The sequence below is a fragment of the Pteropus vampyrus genome, unplaced genomic scaffold (assembly GCF_000151845.1).
Source record: "Pteropus vampyrus isolate Shadow unplaced genomic scaffold, Pvam_2.0 Scaffold36, whole genome shotgun sequence".
Lineage (NCBI taxonomy): Eukaryota > Metazoa > Chordata > Mammalia > Chiroptera > Pteropodidae > Pteropus > Pteropus vampyrus.
Genome location: NW_011888817.1, coordinates 12,032,718 through 12,055,191, shown reverse-complemented (window position 1 = coordinate 12,055,191; position 22,474 = coordinate 12,032,718). Strand labels below are relative to the sequence as shown.

The window sequence follows — 22,474 nt, the reverse complement described above, 5'->3', positions numbered from 1 at the left end:
AAACTGGTTCTAGTAATTCAGCTTGTTATAATTTATTCATGACATCTTTAAGAGGCACGTCAAAAGGAATTTCTCTTAATAATTGTTCAAATAAAGGGTTTACGCATTCTGGACACGTCAGGGTGACTAGAGCTGATTCCATACGCAGGGAATTTACTATGTTTTCCTCAGAGCCAATTTTGAGGAAATCCATTTGTAAGCGTTTACACTTACTAGAATTTGTGCTACCTAAATTCCCCCATTAATAAGATCGTTTCTAAGAAACCAATTATCCCTAAACACATGCCACGTCCTCGTTCTTGACGATGCATTCCTTGAAGCCTCTGTCCCCATCTCCGGACCTTGTCACGCAGCACGGTAGAAAGAGGACGCGGCAAGGCATGGGGAGGCTGGAGTGACAATGGAGCTGCCACTGCAGCTGAGACAAAGACCACCATAGCTGGATGAGCTCCTCACAAAATTCTGCCACTGCAGCTGAGACAAAGACCACCATAGCTGGATGAGCTCCTCACAAAATTGTCACCCATGTGCTTGCACAAATTGACACCCATGTGCTTGCACAAATTGACAGGAGCACACGTATTGGCTACACTCACAAAGACTCACACATCCACACTCACAATAAAGTACTCAGTTGGGGAGGTGGTAAATGGGCTTCATCTCTCATGCTTCCAATCAACTGACCATGGCTGCCTAGAGCAGGGTCATGAGAAGTATTCTGAAACCATGTCTAGGTGGTGGGAAAAGTGCTAGTTGGTGGTTTTTGCCATGAGCACAGCAGGGGCCGAAGGCAGCCTGAGTGCCAGCTGTTCGTCAGCCACAGTACATATGTTCCACATTTAAGACATACAGCCTCAAAGTGCAGATGAACGTGTAAATGACATCTCTCTCCCTTACCAGAGCTTCTCAAAGGACTGGCCGATCTTCCGTTGCAAGGCCTTCTTGGTGGCATCAATAACTTCCACCTCTTTGTGCAGCTCTTCCTCCACAGGGTCCTTCACCACATCAATGTCACGCCTACTGTCCCGCAGGGTCAGACACTCTATTGCCACATCCAGAGGCAGGTTCTTGGCCTGCAGGTTTTGCTCTGCTGACTCTTTCATCTAGAAAAGAGAGGGCACAGGAGGCTGGTGGGCCACCTACTGGGAAGCAGCTCTCATCCCCACTTTTAGCAGAGAGGCCAGTGAGTGACTCAGATGGACATGCCACCAAATATCCCCATCAAGGGTTTCCCGATCTCAAAGTGGGGAGGGAGGGGAGATCTCCTTGCAGCAGGGGTTCCTGGCACCCTGCCCTAGTTCCCTGCCTGTGTCAGGGCATCGATCTCAGCATCTAAATCCGTTAGACACTTGTCCAGCATCTCCTTCCATCGGTTGACAGTATCAACCCTTTCTTCCAGTCGAGTCCTATTGTCATGTTCATCCCAAATGGTCTGGAAGAGACAGAGCCAGATAAAGACGGCGTTGATGGTTGGGGGATATCCCTTGGCCCACCCACCTAGGCTCCCGCTCCCAACCTGGTTATTGGTCTCATTGCGGAGAACCCGGGCCTCCTGGCGGATCTGGTGTGATGCATCTCGCTGCCGCTCAGCGTTGGTGGACAACAGGTAGCTGTTAGTGTGCCAGTCTGGCAACCGGAAGCGTTGACTGGGCTTGACGCTCAGTGTGGCCATGGTGCAGGGGACCCTAGGCCTGTCCCAAGACGCCCACCTCTACTGGAGAGGGAAAACAAGGCTGCAGAGACTGTCGGGAGATCTTCTCCTAGATAGAAAGCCCCCTCCAAAGGACCTGCTCCTGTCCCATTTTGTTGCAAGCCACTTCTTGCTTTATTCAACTCATCTATCCACAGACACAAACTCTTAGACTCTGTAGGTCCTGGAGCAGGGGTGTGTGTGTGTGTGTGTGTGTGTGTTGCCAAATGCTTTGTAGGGCGGGTGGGGGCTGGCAGGAAAAATAGCACTTAATCTAGTTTCCACCCCAACTTCCAGCAACCAAGTCTTGTGGAGCTTTCTTTACTTTCTTCCCCCCAACCCACTCCCAGCTTTGGCCAAGACCCGTGAGGGTTCTAAGAGAAAGACTCCTGGCCTCCATCCAGAGAGGACAAGCTAGTTTTGCAGTGTATACAGGTTGGTACAGGGAAATTTGAAGGGAGGCGCTGGCCCCGGTCCCCATCTGGTGGTCATACTCCCGCTTTCTGCACATGTGAGGAAGGAGGAGGAGCTGGTGTGCGAAGGGCCCCAGTTGGAGGAGCTGGGGGTCGCTCTATTTCTCAGCCGAACCTCAGCCCTCCCCTCCCCAGGATAATCGTCTCTTAATTAATATCTCCGCGCTGACACAGAGAAAGGAGGAGGAGGAGGGACAAAGGAAGGGAGCTCGGCCCCGGGTGTGAGCCCCCCAGCGCCCGCCCCCCTCGGCTTCTCACCTCCTTCTCAGCTCGGACTTCCGCCTGGCCTCGCCAGCTCCTCTGTTAAGCGCCCTGGTTGCTAGGCACCGGCCGGTCCGCTCGCGGGTAACCCCCGTCCCCGTGTTTAGCTTGGCAACCGCGGAGCGGGGGCGGCTGGGCGGAGAGGCCTTTGGGGTCGGAAAGAGGCGGCTGCTGGGCTGCAGCTGCAGTGGGGAGCGCGAGGAGAAGGGCGGCAGGATATCGCGTTCACTTCATTTATAAGTTAAACAATTTTATTTTGATAAAAGTTATACATCGATATGGTAAAACATACTTACAGTGCATAGAAAAAGTAATATCCCGCTCAGGGGGCATTCCTCAGCAGATATCCTTTCAGAAATGTAAATATATTTGACATTATTTACACGCATTCATTTGGTCCTGTGGTATTTTCCAACAATTTCACCCACCTGCTTGATGGCATAGAAGAAATGATCGTTTTTGGAGAAGGTACATCCGTGGGAGAGGAACTGGTACTAGAAGCAATGCTCAAAATTCAACCATTTCTTTAAAAAAGAGGCAAAAAAATTCGACCGTGCTAGTACTGTTCTAGGCCTTGGGAAATGTTAATATTTATTGTTCATAACTAGGAGGTAAGCATTATCTCCATTTTCACAGGTATCTAAAGAGATTGGCACTGCTAAAAGGCAGGGATGGAAACTCAGGTGTGTCTGATCCCCAGGTCTGTCCTCTCTGCTCTATTACAGCTCCACGCTGTCTCTAGTGGTGGTGCCGGAATTCGAAAGGAAGGCAGGGATGCTGTTTCCAACACGTCGGCCTAGTCTTCTTATGAGGCCTGTGCAGGAGGACCTCATGAGGTGGGTGCTATTATGATGTTCCTCTCACAGGCGGGGAAACTGAGGCATGGAGAAGTAAGGAAGGTGCCCAGGGTCACATAACTAAGTGGGAGAGCTCGGATCCGGACGCAGGCAGCCTGCCTCAGAGGCCGAGTTTGGGTTTGATGGATGAGGGAAAGAGGAATCCATGAAGAGGCCTCAGTTTTAAAACCTCAGTGATTGGTGGGTTGGTGTTACCCTTCCACGAGGGAAGGGAGGCAAAGAACCAAGGGCATGGCTGGCCAGGGGAAGATGAGCTTGGCTTTTGACAACTTTGAGGTGCTTGTGGTGGATCCAGGTGATGTCCAAGCAGGCAGTTAGAGATGCGAGTTGAGCTCTGCAGAAAGATTGAGGCTAGAACATTTCCCAAACTTCCTTGACCACAGAATACTTTTTTCTGAACTGTAATATATGGCTCATAAACCACACATGGGTAGGGAATTTGTGATGTACCTCTTTTACTAGGATTAAAGAAGGAAAAAAAAAAGTCTTGGACAAATTAATTGCTAGAAGAAATGATTGATTTTTGGCTTATATGATTTGAAACATTTTATAACAGATAGAAGTAAACAAATATGGCAGAATGGTGGGGACTTTGGCATACATCTCTGGCTATGATGGTGGCCTTGGTGTTCATGACTCATTAAGCTTCCCACACATCCGGACCAAGAAAAACAGTGATAAGAATGAGTGATGCCGTGCTCTATTATTTTGTACTAGAAACACCAAGAAACTACTCTATAATTTTGATGTCCAGAAGTTTAGATCACATGTAATGTGCAGACATGCTGCTGAAGGATTTCAGATTTTGGCAAATGCCTGGCAATGCTTCAGTGCACTCACCAGCAAGGTATTTTTTTTACTGCAGTGGATTATGATGAAAGCCCTGAGGCCTTTCAAATGCTCCAGCTGATGTCAGTTCCAAGTTTCCTCCACTTTTCTGCTAAAAGGAAATTTAGATCAGATGACATTTATCATTTGGAGGGGGACTTATAGCTGAGTAAACGGGTGATTGTACTGCTGAGACTGAGAGAAAGAAGGTCAACATAAGAATCAGACAGCCTACAAATTACCACGACCCCTTCAAGTTGGGGATATTTTTGGCTTTCGTTGGTGGACTTGTGTATTTATTGAAATGGAATAGGGAATTTACTTCTAACAAAACTTTGTGGGCAGTTTTCTCTCTGTGTTTTGTGATCATGACATCTGGTCAAATGTAGACTTCTATAGAAAGAACTCCATATGCTCAAAGGAATCCTCACACAGGACATTTCTGTTTGATGTATGTAGTAACCTGGGAATGGTGCTCTTAGATACAGCTGCCACTTCTCACATAGACATTATGAAGAGGAAGATGCTGTGCATGACTGGCGTGTGTTTCGTTGTAATATACTTCAGTTGGCTGCTCTCTCTCTTCAGATTTAAAAAATCCTGAGTATTCAGCATTCTCGTGCATTAAAAAGGATCATAGAGACAATGAAGCAAGAATTTTAAATGTGAAAAAAATGTGAAACAGAAGAATGTAAACTCATAACATTTTTTAAAAGTGATTGAGATTTAGCCAGACATGACATGCCTTTGCAATAAGCCATTTTCTCTCAAAATCTGTGGTCTTATGGTATGTATCTTCTCTGTTCTTCTCAATTTCCTCCTCCTAGTCATAGCATTACCTAATTTAGCAAATTCCAATGATTAAAATCATCAGAGAGTACAAGTTTTATTAATTAGAACAATGTTTAGAAGTACTTTAAAATTTGGTTAGCTGATCTTATTCTATTATGAAAAAGTGTCTTGATAAGGTATTCCTACATCTAGCTACTGAAGATAACTGCTATGTTTTCTGGAGGTGTATATGTGCAGTGTATTTTGTGTGTTGTCCTCTGAAGCCTAAGTATCTCTTTTTTGATTGCACATCCAATGCCTAGAGGCAAACATAGTTCTTCTTAGTGCTCTCCATCTCCCATCTTTCCTACTGAAATACGCCACTATGCTTCTTGATAATCTAACTTAATACTGGATTATAATTTCTCCATAATTGTTAACTATCTTTTACCTGGATTGATTTCAGATAAGTTAGCTTTATTTTTCTTTTAAGTGGCTAATCTCGAACAAAGTAGTAGCTCCTATTTTGGTGTCGATTTGAGGTGGTTTGCTACTTAATTTAAATCTAAGGGAAAAACAGATATAAAGATCATTCAGAAGATTAATGAAATTTTACTCACTCTTTTCTATTTAGGAGCATGTTAAAATATCGTTATTTCCAATATGCAAAAATGCAAAACTGAACATCTTAAAAGCTGTTCTATTTTAGCTTTCCTTCCCTCTTAAGTGGAAAAACAAAGTCCAAATTTGAAGATTTTTGCCCCCCCCTTTCTCTTCTTTTTGTCATATGTAGGTAATCTAAGTTCAAAACATCTTACTAAAATGCTTGGCAAATGACAGCAAAGATTTCAGTTGTGGTTTACTATTAAACCAAATTTTGGCCTTCTCTCTGGAAATTGCTGTCTTAGGAATCTGAGAACTACGATTGTGAAAATGTTTTCCAAGCAACAAATATTTAGTGTCACATTAGAAGACTCCTGCTTTAAATCGGGACTGGCTTTGGCTATTTACAGTCAAGTAACCCTCCTCCAAGGTATACTGGAAGATCTTGAGGTTTTATGTAAGAGGTGTTTGCCATGGGAGTTGGGTGTAATTTCCCCAGAGTAAATTACTTTTTTAAAACATGTAGTGGGTGGGAACAGTTGACCTCTATGACTTTAATTTAGGTGTTTTTGTTTGTACATCACTCCAGAGCAAATCGTTCCACTCTGGCCTTTTCTCCGGGTCACTTTTCTGCTGGGCTTGCACTTGTCTCAGGCCAAATAAATTCACGTTGAGATCCTCAAGGTTGAGACTTAGGCTTGGCTAAGTAGTTTTGCATAGCACATTAATCAGAAAGAAATAACTGCTCCTTCAGCTACACAGCTGCAGATGTGTAGAAACCATTTTTCCCCCACATGATTTGCCCTTCTTATCTTCAAAGCCTACTTTTGCATAAGAAACATCTCAGTTAAAATGAATGGAAAGCCTTTGCTATATTCAAAGTAAAGTGTTATACTTTTGTGCATATTTTCAAATTAATATCTAAAGGGCCTTAATGTAGACAATAGTAATACTTTTTCATTAAAGGTTTAGATAACACCTCTTAATAAATTTCAAAAAAATACTATGCAAAGAGATACCACAGATGGCAAACTTTTATAATCTAAAATGTTTATAAAAGTATAAAAATAAATTAGAAAAACTAAACTCACAAATATATATATGATGGTTAAACAACCTTAATTTTACATTTGTATAAAATATAAGTGAAAACTGTCTGAATGATGGTGGTGACTAAAATCCCATCTGGTGCAGCATCAAAACTATTCCTATGTTCGATTTTTGGTTTTAGCTTTTACAATATAATGTGCAGATTCCATTTAGCAGGATACATTATAGTAAAGAAGGAGCAATTTTGTAGATTTAGCAGTTTCAAGTACTTTTGACTGGGCTGTTTCTAAAATCACTCAGCGAAAGAGTCTATTCACATTTTGTTTCTGCTGAGAATCAGACATATTAGGCTTCATAATCCTGTCACTAAGGTGTCTGTTTTGTTTATAATTATAAATAAAATTTTAACCCAAGCATTATTCTTAAAGGAAAATATTGTAACAGAGGAAAGTGCTGCGTTATAAAGGCATTGCAGAAATCTTTACAGACTGCGGAAACTGTAGAAGTAACAACACAGGAAAACAATCATATTTCTCCTACAGATAAAACTAGAGATTTCAGGCCCCTTTACGATAAAAACATTTTATCAAATATTGGAAAAATGATTTGCATCCTTTCCTGGCATTGACAGATTGACCTAGTTTCCTAAAAGCATCTTCAAGTGCTTCTTTAGCATCAGTTACAAGATCCTTCAAGAACACAAACAGTACTGTTAGGGTGGTAGAGAGTTTGGGGACAGGTAGCTGGGAGAAGACTGGGATGGCGAATACATAATAGCATGAAGGGATTAGACTTAATTTTCTGATGTTCTAGAGAACATAAATAGGGTAAATGAAAATTATGAAGTAGTAAGTTTTTACTATTTAGGCCAGACTGTTTAGAAATAGTGAGTTACCCCCAGGTAAGGAGCATGTCCTCAAAGGCCTTCCTGCATTGGTTGGAGGCCTTACCTTACATTAGGGTTCCTTTGAGCCAGTGATGGCAAAGGAAAAATGACTGTGCAGGCTGGGCTGTGGAGAGAGTTTGCCTCATCCAAAGGGGGAAACCACTACTGAGATTCCCCTGATGGCAGCCGTGAAGGAAGGAATACTGGGAATTGGCTGAATCTCCTCACTTTGCAAGGGAAGACAAAATCTGGATTTTTATGTGAGATCTGCTTATTAAAATGTTAGCAACTAAGGAAACTATTTTAAACACCAAAAATTATTTGCAGGCCAAAATTGGCCTGCCAAATTGAGACCTCTGATTTTAGTCCAATAACTTCAATTATAAAATGAAATGATAAACCTAAAGTTATACAGTTATGACAGTTAAGAGCTGGTTCCCAAAATTTTCGTTGTTTTCTTGCTTATTATACCTGGGCTGTGTACTTCAGGGCCTGTGAAGAGTCCCCAGTTCATTTGTTTCCTTTTTTCCCTAATTATTCTTAAATTCGTTCACTGCCTGGCAGAGTTTGTAAGCCTGACTTCTTTCCTTCCCCTCTTTCCCCTCCACCCATTTTATTTAAAGGAAAATAGAATGAGGGGAAGAACCTCTTTAAAACCTGAGCTCTATCCACATGCCCAGCACTATTAGGTACTTTCCATATAGTATCTCATTTAATGTCCCAACTGTACTGTTATCTTCTTATAGCAGAGGAAACTGAGATTTAGAAGCATCAAGAAACCAGTCAAGAGTGTCATGCAATCCAGGTTTTTAGCCCACTGTATCACACTGGCTCTCTTTACTTGAAGAGCTGTAATGATGACCACACAATAGAAAGTTTGGAGCAAAGCTTTTCTTTTTATTGCAGTTATTAGTGAAAGTTACACTTCAAACTGAAGCTAAGCAACATTAAAACCATTTAGAAAAAAAAATCAAGGATTTAAAAACAAATACAACATAGAACCCTTCCAATAATGCAGAATGGCAGAACAAAGAGGAGTGGTTCTGTCACAGGACATTTTAGTGACAGTTTGGCTCAGAAAGAATGAATGACAATTTCTTTAACAATATATTGTAAGTTACTGAACTGCTTAAAAAGCGGCTTCTTCAAGCTTCTCAATCTCAATCCTAATTTTTTTGTAGTAATTTTTTGGGGAAGATAAATTAACGAAAAGTAGAAAATTTACTACCAAACTTTAAATACCAAAAAAAGTACTTTTGTTTATTTGCCTTCTGCTCATAATTATATATAGTCTTCAAGGAATTAAGATGACAGTAAAATCCAAAGCCTGGCCCCCAAGTACACAGTGATAGGATTCAGCATTTGGTATTTCTGATTATACAGTGATTACATATATATCATAGATTTGCCCCCACTCCCACCATACAAAGTTCCAATTTCCTCTTAATAAAATATGCCAGTCAAATTTAGTATCATTCAAGATCTTATCTGGTCCTATAGCATATTACAAATTCAGACTCACTCCACTGTTTTAACTGATGTTACTGTATAACCAAACATTGACAAAGGAAGGCTTATAGACAAACATTTTGAAATTCTGCAGTCTTCAAATTACTACAGTAAATTGTTCTTACTTATGAAAAGCCAAGACAGGGTCGGGAAGAAGAAGGAGGAGGTTTGAGAGTCTCATTATTTTACCATGCTGAAACTTGGTATCAGTAGAAATATTTGGCAAGAATAGTTAGTGTGGAAAAGGAGGATGGAAAAAAAAGAAGTTACTTTGATTTTATGTAATAATTCAGTTTCAAAACATACTGATATCGACCCTCAAAAATAGTTCACATCTGCAATACAAATAGGCACACACGGTCAAGATGGTTAAAAAGCAAAATTTAAAAGGCTATTTGCCCACCTGTAGGACATCTGCAGGTGTCCCCACCCTCTCCACATGTCCTACATTTACATTTTACTTTTCAGAAAAGCCCCTTTAAAAAGAGTGCTATTTCCTCCTCCATTACTTAGTTGTTGTTGTTGTTTTTTTTTTTTTTAAAGCAGCAATTATCTAAACTGGGAGCAGTTAGCAACGCGTTAGGGGTGTGCATTTGTGTGTAATATAAATATTCTCTAGAGTGAGTGGTCAGATCACACTGGAATGGTTATATTACAATTTTAGTCCCCCAAACACTAAAGAAACATATTTTTTTCTATATAAACTTATGTAATAGACAGTGTTATAAACATAGTACACACACACACACACACACACACACACACACACACACACACACACACACACACACACACACACACACACCACTGCTTCCCACAGCCTATGAATGCATCCGTATACTAATCTACAAGAATGATCTTTATTCACGAGATACACTAATACTTTTACGGGTCCATAATTGAAGAGAGACATTAAAGCTACAAATTACTGCAAAAATTGTTTAAAAGTATTCCTGATATATCAATGCTCTTAGCTGTCTCACTCAGCAAGGTGGATTTATTTTCCGAGCATGAATCTCCCCAACTTTTTACTTCTAGTACCTGCAATTCTTCTTCTTATCCTATAAAACTAACACAGACACCACCTATGTTAGGTGAGTTAGAAAATCCCAACTGCTTGCACAAGGGGAGGTCAGCATCTATAGAGATAAAAAATAAATGTTGAATGTATTCATACCCTGTGTACCTAAAATGCATTATTTTTCTTAAACAAAAACAAAACCAAAAACTCGTCTGTTGCAACAAGGAATTGCTTACACAACCCGTGGTGATGTGCCCTTTGTTATTTTCTAGAAACAAAAGCATCCTCTCCCCAGGAAAATGGAGAAGGCTACTGAAATGTAAGGTCTGCCCACCACCCACGAAGATATCAGGCTGCCTGATAGCACCTGCGGATGCTCAGAACTGAACTAAAATGAAGAAAAAACTTACTATATTTTATCTTTTACAGACATGGTAATTGGAAAGCAAGGTTCAACTCTCAAAGCGATGAGTGAAATAAGCACACTTCCCTCCTTCAAACCTAACCCCTTACTCCAAAACAATGTACCAAAAATCCGCTAAGAAACAAAGGGGTAACTATCTGGTTGTATAATTGCCTCTGATGCCAGCATGTAGCGAAAATGCCTGAAAGGCAAAAGGCAAAGTTAATTTCTGATTATCTAATGGTTTCTCCACATTAATCTACCTCAAAATACAATCGCAGCTGCCATAGCACCACTAAAAGGAGTTTGGTTTTTGAAGTTACACTTTGCCAAGGATTATTATAAAGAAAAACTGTGCACTGAATATCTAGCAGGGGAGAAAACAAGAACAGGATACGTTTGTAAGTGAACACCATACCACAATAAGGCCCAAGTTTCTCTCATACTTGTTTGGTAAAATGATCTATGGTAATTAAAGATACTTTCATAGAGGCCAACTAAATGAACCATTCATACGACAAGATTATATTATCTTGAACTTCTGAAGAGCTTAAGCACTGTCACAAACATCATCCTATTCTTACAGCAACTTTGTGAGGTAGGTGAGGGCAGGTATTATCACTACCATTTTACATGGAGAAACTAGGCACAAAGAGATTAAGAGAATTGCCCACCGACACAGCGCATTAGTGGCACAGTGCTGACTCAACTCCAAGTACACTCTGAAAGGCAACAAGTTCTCAACAGTCTTTCTCCACTTGTGGTCTTCTGAAAGTTCCTATGTTTGAAAACACTTTGTGCCTTCTTATTTACAGCTCAGGCTCGACTAGGAAATGTGTTAAAACATTTTAATGTTTTGCACACACCAAGAGGGATATGTGAGATATAGTTAACTGAAGTCTGAATGAATCAATATGTAAATTAAGAGGAAAGAACAGTCTAAGTGTTCATTCAGTATTTTTACGTATCTAAGAAGACAAATGTCAGAATAAAAGTCGCAAACCTTTTTAAGTTTAAATGAGACTGATTCATTAAAACCAGAAGCTGTATTAGTTTTCCTTAAGAATATATGGGGATCTCGGTTGCAGAAGAAATATTACTTTCAAAAATGATTTTCTTTGATCACTTTGCTATAACATATTTCACATTATCACTTTCCACATTATCACTCTATAGCTAGCAAAAAATTCTATGGCTAGAAATCATACCTGCAGCATTAACACTTTCACTCTTAATTCTCTTAACCAAGTTAGGGTTTCCTTCCATCTACAATAACTAAAATTACATTCTAGTGATTCTCCTTATATATATATTTTGTTTATGCCTCTTATTTTTAACAGAGAGAGAGAGAGAGAGAGAGAGAGAGAGAATGTGTGTGTGTGTGGGGGGGTGGGGGGTAAGAACTGCACAATTCATAAATGGTATAAAACGACCAGTTATATTACAAAACGGAATGGCACTCAACTAAATAAAAGAATGGTATGTCAAAGGAAAAACTTTAGAACCCAAACATGAAGAAAGTGCTCAAGGAGTCTCTCAATCAAGCTGTAACTTATCACATGTGATCCTCCTTCTCCAAGAATTTTAAAGACTCTATTATTTACTTGTAGTAGAAATTCTATATAAACTGCCTCTAAATCTCCTTTTTTTCTTTTTTAAAAAGGAGAAAGAGGTTGTACCCTGGGCTAAGAAATGAGAAAATGCCTGCAAAATTTTTAAAGAATCTTATAGGGACAAACTATGAGATTTCAGTTACTGCTTGCTATTCCTGATTTCTGAATTAGAAAAAGAACACGTGCACATTCGCAGGGTCATTATCAATAGTATGAGACCATTCACTTTCTGTGAAACACGGAGATATTTGCAGTTAATTACCATTGGAGAGCCAAGTCTCTTGCTACTAAAACCAAAGCTTCCTCTTTTTAAATTTGGGGCCAAATTGAGTCCATTAGCTTGGCTGGACTGTCTATGTTAGGCAAAATTCCCCCTTCATTACAACCTACCATTGTTTTTCCTGAACCTTTCACCAAAAACGTTTTCGTTACAGAAAAGACTATTTTGTAAGGCCCTGCTTGGTGTAGTCTATGTAAAGGGAAAAGGGAGACAGGCCATGTTGATAGCAACGCCATGGCTCTATTTAAGGATAACTACTTCATTTAATTTCTTTATTATAATTCAGAAGCAACTTCCAAGACTCAAATTTAACAGGAATAGATGCAGCTTTATATTTGGGACAACAACATGAAATAAACTCAGGTTAGAGAGTACTCTTCTTAGGTCTCTTCTGTAGGTTCAAACAGCAACTGTCACTCTTTTACAATGTGGTTGTGAGAACTTGACAAATATTAAACAAATATTAAACTGTAAGGTTCTGTCCAAGGATCCTAGCAAAGAAACCTTTTCTTTGTTCTCTCCTTACCACATACTCTCACAATCCCACCAGTCCATTTCTTTACAAAGACCTTGTTTTCACAGGTTCTTACGATACAAAGATAGAGTCACATCTGCAACATCTTTGTAGAGTCTTTCCTTCTTTGGTTCTAAAAATATTATTAAAGGGACAAATTAAGGGATATCTGTTTGTTTGTCCTTCAAACTAAAGCCATGAAGTAAATAAAGATGGAAAGACTTAGGCGTTAAATATCAGAGTAATCTCCCTCTTTAGTTTCTGGCACAATCTCTTAAACTTCAAACATAAAATTATAGATATACATAGAGTCAATTTTTGGATGTAATAAAACCAAAAAAAGGAAAGTTCTAATGACCTATACTCCCATCTGTTTTCTACTCATATAAGAGTGTTCATGACAGTTCTTTTTTTTGGGATGAACTATTACTTAATGCACAAATATTTCTTTCTTAAGAGGTGGCATGTGACTATAAATGTAAACTAAACACAGATAAGTCACCAAGTACTTCACCACAGTAATTTAGTACTGATGACAGGTACCTTGATTTTCGGAGCCAACCACTTAAAAGAGCAAAAAAGGCTCTACATATCAGGTTCCGATGACCTTTCAGAAGAAAAAAAAAAAAAAAGGGACTATTTCTACTTGAAGCTGCCTTAAAAAATGTTGGTCTATAAGAATTATATGCCTGTCAACCTAGGACAATGTTGAAACACAATTAATAAAACTATTAAAGTTATAAGGACAGTAAATACCGTTATGAGGGGGCATACGCTTACAACAAAAATATTTCCAACTTTTTGATTTTTATTTAGTAGCAACAAATTGCTATAACCAGAGTACCAATCTTCAATTAATACTCGATGTGGGGGTGAGGAAAGTAGCTCAGCATAGTACCTTATATATATCTATATAAAAACCACTGTAACTGCCATAAATGCAAAAAGAAATGATATGGCTAATGTCTATAAAAATCACATGCTGATTCATTTTAAGTTGTAAGTTTTTACATAATATAAAAATAACAATTTCCCAATTATAATTTCTTGAAACTTTCTCATTTACCCCCTTCTCAGTAGAAGAATAGATTATAGTATAGTAAAATGTCACACATTGAGCCCCAGTAATTTAGAATTTAAAACTCAGAGGATGGGGTAAAGTTTACCTTTTAATCTCTTACAGAAAAAATGGCTTACCTAGCAAATTCACAGTGTAAAAATACAAAGGAAATAGCTTATCTGTTTAAGAGAATTCGCCTTTTTTCACGTACCTTTATAAAAAATTAGTTGCCAATATAAATAAACTTGATATATTCATTAGGAAAATGGAGTGCCCATATATGCTTAAAATTAATATTCTATAATAATACTTTTCATTGCCTTCCAATTAATTCACATTAATAAATTACTACTTTGTTAAATTTTTAATTAACTGAAATACTACATGAATCAGTCTTTATCCGTAGCTCTACCTAGCCACTTAAACTATGTTTCTTCACTGATGCTCAGAGTTGAATCAGCTTCAAAGTATGCTAGGGAAAAGATCAGGGTACCAAATCTTCCATGTAATATAATTATGGGGAAAAAAAAATCCCATTTCAAGTCAATTATCAATGAGTTCTTGATCATGTGCTATTTGTTTTCCAGGCTTATAAAAATGGTATCATAATCCTAATGCTGGATGATGTGACCATTTAAGCAGCTTGAATGTAGCTGAAGTTAAAAAAAATATGCAACAATAATTTGACAGGTTGCCCAAGAAGTGCAGATCGGGTAAAATAAGTCCAATCTGTTAGTGTTAGTTTGTTACTTAAGGGAAAGAAATCAACTTACGGACAAGCCCCACCTTCCCTCCACGTTTAGAAATCTCTCTAAAGACTGTCTTTAATGCCCACTATATAAACAACATTAAATATTCTAAGTTAGAAAATAGTGTTAATGGTTTATTGGTAAAATCCAAACTCTAGACTTTATAGAATTAGTAGTTTGGTCGGAATATTAACATTCCATTTTAATCTTTGCTAATATTACAAAGAAAGAAGAAAAGCTAGAAATATCTATAAAAATAAAATACCTTAAAACCAACATCTAAGCAAAATATAAAAGTTGCACACAAATTGCCAATAAATATAAACATCACAATACAAAAATTATTAAAAAAATAAATTCATAATTGCTATTAAGACATTATAAAAAATGAAAAAGCTTAATGTGCATGTATATTTGCAAACAGACGCAGTACACGCCACGCAATCAATATAATTTTACTATTATTATTACATAATGCAGCATACAAAGTTACTGAGGTGTGGTGTTTTTTGTTTGTTTTTAGTCTATTCTTTTCTGGAGGAATGCTCACCAAATTCACAAACAAGAACTGGTGAGGTGATCATTTACTGTGTTTACTGCTTCCTAATCTGGGGGAAAATTGCTTTCTGGTAGATTACTAAATTTCTAATAAGTATGAATGGTCCTGCTATTCTCCTTCTATTTGTTTATTTTTCCAAAGTCCAATTTTGCATGTTCTATTTCTAACTAACTGATTATACCCTTTAGATACACTGTCATTGTTTTTCATAGTTCCTCCATTCTAAAAAAAAGAGAATCATTTAAAATGTTTCTTAGTTCTTAAAAAAGAAAAATTCCCTAAAGACAGAGACATAATCATTTTACTTTTTCTCTTAAACTGATTTCCATGATTTTCATGATGACTTGGCTCTCCCTTTATAAGCAGTCTTCTTTAATAAAGATTATTTAGAAAAGGTTGCCAATAGGTATTTACAAAAGGGTCAATATATACTGGGGGCAAAAATAAAAAGGGACATAATTCCTGGCAAGTTACCTTTCCCTTTGGGCACTTTACCCATACTTTTGTTAAAAAGTTAAGCAGACTTCCTGTTTCATGTGCCTTATAGATTACCTTCAACATAGCTGAGAACTGAAAGCGTTAAAAATTTTGTTTTTAAACTTACAAAATACATTTGGTGAGTATTTACCTAGATACTTTACCAAAGAAAAGCTTTACCGTCATTCCCTGGGACCAAATTCAGGACAACAAATAACATTATTTATATGAAACTGTCTAACTCTTGGAGTTCTAAAATAATTTATCTTTAAATTTTTTAGCCTCATACTATTTGAAAAATAAAAATCTACAGCACCATCTTCTGAAAAGGCACTTTCTAAGAACCACCTTGCTTTAAAACATGATTAAAAAATTTAATTCAGCATCTACCCTGAAGAACATCTTTTGCTTTACTGAGATCCTAACATAGATACAACATTAGATTTTGGTTACCTCAGACACTGATATCAAAAAGAAAGGGAGACCAAAGGCTGGATATATGATTTAACAAGATCTTAATTTTGTCACACTGCTGCCTGATACTTTAACAGGTTTCTCAATGGTAAATCTCAACCCTCCCTGTTAAATTTATTATCTTTCTATTTTTAATGCAAATTAGAACCTTTAACTTCTATACTTTAAGAGTAAAAGATTCTTGAGGCTTAAGCGACAACGTAAAAAATCTAGAGTACTATCTTTGATGGGTAAAGAAAAATAAAACTCAACTATCAGTAGATAATATTAGCACAAGCCTTCACCATTATATCTTAGTTAAAAGAAATTATTTTGACCGACATGGAAAACTATAGACAGAAATGTACCATTTTTAAAAGTAGGAAAAAGTCAAAAATATTTTTCCCTTTGTGAGATCGATCGATCTATCATCTATCTAGAGACAGACAGATACAAGTGAAGCGAGAACAGAGAAAGATATTGATTTTTTTTCCTCCTGGGAATCAGCTTCGGTTTTACTAATCATAGTATCATTTCTAACATTGCCAATGATCAAGAATTTCTTAGTATAAGCAAGAAGTTTTTTTAAAAAAAGATCTTTTGGAGAAAATTCCCACTTTCACATTTCTGAAGTACTGATTTTACCCATTTTTTCTTGGCTTATTTTTGACCTATAGAATCACAAAAGTGCTTTATATGATCAAATGGGAGAGAAATAGGAAAATACAGACAGACTCTAGAATCAGGGTTATACTGTCATGCAGGAAGGCCTACTTTGATATAAAGTCTCCCAACTATTATTATTGAAGCTTTAAGACATCTACAAATTCTCAAAAAGAATGAAAAGGATTAAAACTTCATAGGGATAAAAAAAAAGCCAAAATAAAGATGCCAGGCCAATGAAGCTTGACAGATAACTCATAAAAGGTAATTTAAGTAGCAAGTTACTGTTAGGGACAACTTGTCTTTAAAAGTTTTCAATAGGAGAACCTCTAAGATGATGAGTGAAGCAAATATTTAACTCAGGTTTTATGATACTGAATAAAAATTATGCAGAGTTGTCAGTTAAGCTTCTTGGCAAAACATTCCTATCAAGTTTGAAATACCAAGACTACAAAATATTCTAGCTAAATCCAAGTGGCTGGCTTCACTGATTTCATTAAAATTAACCCCCCTTGGCGAATTCATGTAAGCCTCTGAAAACATCCACCAAATTCCTTAAATAACGGTCTCTAATTCCTGGCCTATAATCCATCTAATTACTTCAAATCTATTACTGGCACTCTGAGTGTTCTTTTCTTTAAACGCTGAGATGCTCTGCCAGCTATTTCTACTGAATGGCAACTAAGCTTTTATTTCCTTAGACATACCTTAAGTTTGTCATGACTAAGTTTGTCATACTAAAATCCATTTTAAAGTAAATATACAAGTAAACATTAGGCAGTGGTGGGTCATCAGAGAACCTTGTTTGAAAAACTAGTATAGCTTTTTAGAAGGATAAGAGATCCTATTTTAGAATTTAGAGATGAATTTTTATCAAGTACCTTCCAAGACACCCAGTCTATTCCTACCAGAGTCCCTTCTAGACTCTCTTCTAGGAAGAGAAATAAATAGGCTACACACAGAAAGATTTCCATAGAAGAATATTTTTTTCTGATAAATTTGTTAAAAGATAAAATATTAAGAAAAAATAAAGGGCATCTTTACTTCTGTGAAAATATGCCAAAAACCAGTACTGAAGAGGTTGACGTACCCTTTTTCAAAACTACTAAAGTAAAAATCCATTTCTAAAACAAAGAAAGAGCATCCTGATATTATATTTAAACTAAAATGGTAGCACCCTTTGTTACCTTGATATTTCATGTTCTTGATCTCATTTAGGAAAAAAAGGGCAGGGGGGATGTCTAACACTAGCCTTGAATCCTGCTCATCTCCTTATTGTTTAGTGCAGTAACTGTCAGACTCTACTTAAATAAATATAGCAGCTACAGTATTATAAATGTATGGTCCTCAATGCCAGTAACTTGATACTGTAATGTAACAACATGTATCAGCACTTTACATAGACACATTTGCTATCCAGAATATACATTAAACTCCCAACTCTTCTTCACATGAAAATCAATTGTATCAGTTGCTGGGACTAATATTTTAAAGTCACTCTTACACATCATAGAAAGCATCAGAACAAATTTAGCATTTGTTATATAGTCAGTGAGCAAGGGCAGGAACAGAAAGATCTTTACTGAATTTCAAGGCCATTAAATTCAAAACAACTTTTTTAAAAAAATAAAAAAGATCAGGAATTCTACACTAGAAATGCAATAATAATTAAAAGAAATTTCAAAAAAGTATTTCCCTCTCAGTCTTTTATCTTAAAATTCTAAGCACAGGTTTCTTGTAATTAAATTTGATTACCAATTTGTTAGTAAGCAAAATAGAAATATACACATTCTTTCTAGTTAACCAACCTTAAACTAGTAATGTTGAAACTGTAAGAAAGAAACCCTAAAAAAGAACTCAGTTCAAAGGTAAAGCTTTATATTGAAATTTTTTTTTTTCCTCTGTAAAAGTCCTTCTAAATAGATTTAAATTATGGGCTTCACTCAAGTGCATGTGAAACTAAGTAACTGAAAATTAAGTAAAGCAGTAAATAGGGAAAGGATATCTACAGTTCTTCCCTGGACCCTAAAGTTTCCCACATGAATCTGTGCAACTCCCATTAATAAAAGATGTTTTACTCATACTGAATGAGCATATAGCAATCAAGTTTTTACCACGTAGGATACACCATTTTCTCTCGTCCATGTTCTGACTACTACAGTCAGTGAAATTTCAATGTAAAAAAAAATACATGCTTTAAAGGACTTTTTGGAGGAGGTGGGGGAAGGTTGGAAGAAAAACGTATATACTATACAAATATTACTTCATGTAAAGGGCTTTGAAACAGTGTTGTAAATTACATTTCAGACATTTCAATATAATAAACATACAAAATACAGTACTTAGTTTTCTGGCAGGGGGATAAAAGATTTCATACCTGTTGGAGGACATGGGCTCAGGTTTTAGGCTCAAAATACAGTAAATTGGCAATAAGAGTGGGTTATAGGTAAGAGAGAAACTGTAGAACTAATCCATTCGTTTTCATGAGCAGATGGAATTCCAAAAGGTTAACAACAATGCCCACTGGAAACAATCTGTAATATTTATACTCTGAACCAGTGCAAAAAAAAAAAATAATAATAATTAAAATGCATTTTCATGAGTCACAAAGTGCAAAGCTCCCCTGAATCCAATGTTACTGGTGAACTTGGTTTTGACAACTTCATAGTACTTTTTAATACCTTAAAGTGAAATAATTATATAATGAAAGTTTTGCAAAACTTTTTTCCACATTTCACTGACTTAGCGCATTTAAAATAAAGTCTTAACTTCCTTTGTCACCATAACCCTAATTTTAAAAGGAAAGTTACACTGGTAATAAATAAGCAAAAAAAAAAAAAAAAAAAAAAAAGTTTAAATGGCCACATTTTCCTGATTAATTTTAGTCAATGAAAATGGGAATGTAACCAGTATGATTCTTCAATAAACATAATTTATTTTCAAAAAATTTAAATACTTTATAAATTTTCATCTATCGTGGTCATATCTTAAATCAAAATTCAACTTTATTTTTAATATTCAAGGTCAGACTTATCTAGGATATTAACTTCCTTCATTTTCATTATGATTTTTAAAGACATGCTTGAGACTTGAAAATTACAAAACTTTCCTTCTGAAATTAAGGCTGTATTACTTTGCCCTTTTAAAATTATGAAGGTGCCTGTTTCTTCCACTATCTGTGATAAAAACATCAAACAGACACAGCTTTCCTTTAAAACTGCTTATTGCACTAAAAGATAGCAAAAACAAGTTGTCAGTTCTTAAAATAAACATGATTATTTCTATAAAAGATGTTGCCAATATGGTTCTATAATTATTAAAACACTATTCTAATAAATAGAAAAGAAAAGGAAGCTATACTTCAAAACACATACATATATGTTTATATATATACAAACATATATATAAAAATATATATATGAAAAGCACATTAAGGTATGAGAGGCAGCAAGTAAACTAGCAAAAAAAAAAAAAAAAAATTAAAAATACCTCAACAATCCCTTCTCTCTTGACCCAACTTCAGAGGCCTCAACCCTATTTTGTTCTAATCATTTAAAATATTTACTCTTCATAAAAGCTTTTAGAGATTTCCATGTATAACCCATAGAAACAAAAGGCTTTAGAATACACATCACTTGTAGAGAGAAAGAGTTAAACTTTTGACAAGGTTTTATATTTATAGCAGCTTTAACAAACTCACTAAAGAAAAAGAATAGTTTAGGTTGCTACTGCTTATGTACACATTGCACAAATGGCAAATGTAAATTTGGAGGGGCAAACACAAACTCTCATAAAACCATATATATATAAAATAATTTTGTTTCTTAAGAAAGCAATATCGAGTTGAGGGCTCAGAATTGTGTATGAGACAAGAGACAGGAGAGGATGTGCAAAACAAAACAAAAAAGTCTAGTTTGCCATGCTTCATATTCAAATGAACCAGATACATGAACATTTGAATGTCACTGGTAGCATCAGGGGAAAAAAATGTAGGCGATGAAGGCAAGGGAGGTAGAGAGAGAAATAAAAGTGGTGGTGGGAGGATAATAAAAGGGAAAGGAAGTTCCCCAATGGAATGAACTATAAAATATATACAAAGAACATATATATCTATTATAAATGTAGATCCAGATATATATGCATATGAAGTATATATGTATATATTTAAAATATACAGATACCTTTTACAATACATGAATGCACATTAATTTTTTTGCACACACAATTGTGAACAATCACTGATTATTCATGTAGGTGTTTTTTTTTAAACCATCATTTACCTTTTCTTTACTTTTTTTTTTTTTTGCAAAGATAGTTGTGCTGCCAAGCAACTTGAGGTAAAGGCATTAAAAGGGTTAGACTACAAAGAAAGTGAAAACAAAACATTGGCGATACTTCCTACAGGAGACCGCACAAAAGCGCTGTTGGCTGGTTTCATATTGCATAATAGTGCTGTGTTCCTTGATGAAGTAAACAATCTTACTTGTATCAACATAAAAATCAGACCCTGGTCCCCACAGTGTTGGTTTCTGTATGGCTGCAGGCATCCCCACTCAACGAACTCCACTGGAAACACGTTGTATGTCGATTCATCTTTCAGTTCTTCCTCTCAGAGAATAATCTTGGACTTTTTAAGCAAAGTACATTGTGCGTAAGGTATCTTGGTGAATCTGTACAGCCTTGGCAAGAGCTTGTGGATCTCGCCCATTGCTCTGTCCTGAAACGTGACTTCCTTCAGCACTGTAAGAGAATTGATAATGAAAAAGCAAGGACCTACGACTGAGATTACTCTACCCAGAAAAGCTAACAATTAGAATCGAAGGACAGATAAAGAGCTTCCCAGACAAAAAAAGCTAAGTGAGTTCATCACCACCAAACCAGTATTAGAAGAAATGTTAAAGGGACTGACTACTTTCAGAAAAAAAAAAAAAAGATAAAAACTATGAATAAAATGGCAATGACTACATATCTATCAACAATTACTTTATATGTAAATGGATTAAATGCTCCAATCAAAAGACACGGGGTGGCTGAATGGATAAGAAAACAAGACCTTTATATATGTTGCTTACAAGAGACACTCCAGATCGAAAGACATACACAGACTGAAAGTAAAGGGATGGAAAAAGATACTTCATGAAAATGCAAAAAAAAAAAAAAGCTGGGGTAGCAATACTTATACCAGTTTAAAACAAAGGCTATAAAAAGAGTCGAAAAAGAACCCAGTAATCCCACTTCTGGGTATTTATCTGAAAAAGCTCAAAACACTATTTTGAAGGGACATGTGCAACCCATATGTTAATCACAGCATTAATTACAACAGCCAAGATATGGAGGCAGCCTGGGTGTCCATCAATGGATAAATGGATAAATAAGAGGTGGTACATATATACAATGGAATTTACTCAGCCACAAAAAAGAATGAAATCTTGCCTTCTGCAATGACACGGATGGACCTAGAGGGTATTATGCTGAGTGGAGTAAGTCAGACAGCAAAAGGCAAATGGCATATAATTTCACTTATATGTAGAATCTAAAGAACAAAACAAATAAACAATACAGAAGCAAACTCATAGATACAGAGAACATTTTGACGGTTGCCAGATGGGAGGGGTGTTGGCAGATGAGTGACATTAAGAAGGGATTAAGAAGTACAAATTAGTAGTTACAAATAGTCATGGAGAAGGGATTAAGAAGTACAAATTAGTAGTTACAAATAGTCATGGAGATGTAAAATACAGCATAAGGAATATA

The 22,474-nt window shown here is 36.6% G+C and overlaps 2 protein-coding genes across 14 annotated transcripts in view; both read right to left on the bottom strand.

Annotated features, from left to right (window-relative positions):
- The window catches only part of TEKT2 (tektin 2), a 5,531-nt gene extending 3,019 nt beyond the window's left edge, over positions 1 to 2,512 (bottom strand). The window contains exons 1-4 of one of the 5 annotated variants that reach the window (XM_023529368.1): positions 2,422 to 2,512; positions 1,517 to 1,714; positions 1,307 to 1,432; positions 898 to 1,103 (exon numbers count right to left, since the gene is read on the bottom strand). In XM_023529368.1, the coding sequence (XP_023385136.1) occupies positions 898 to 1,103; positions 1,307 to 1,432; positions 1,517 to 1,672 (488 nt within the window). In that variant the 5' untranslated portion in view covers positions 1,673 to 1,714; positions 2,422 to 2,512. Of the gene's footprint in view, positions 1 to 897; positions 1,104 to 1,306; positions 1,433 to 1,516; positions 2,352 to 2,421 lie in introns of those variants that run through there. The other 4 variants (XM_023529369.1, XM_023529370.1, XM_023529367.1 and 1 more) reach the window with 4 other exon arrangements.
- A 5,783-nt stretch (positions 2,513 to 8,295) lies between these two features.
- Positions 8,296 to 22,474, bottom strand: part of AGO3 (argonaute 3, RISC catalytic component) — a 102,488-nt gene continuing 88,309 nt past the window's right edge. For all 9 annotated transcript variants that reach the window (XM_011357973.2, XM_011357971.2, XM_011357972.2 and 6 more), the window contains one exon: positions 8,296 to 21,460. In XM_011357973.2, coding sequence (XP_011356275.1) covers positions 21,352 to 21,460 — 109 coding nt within the window. In that variant the 3' untranslated portion in view covers positions 8,296 to 21,351. The remainder of the gene's footprint in view (positions 21,461 to 22,474) is intronic.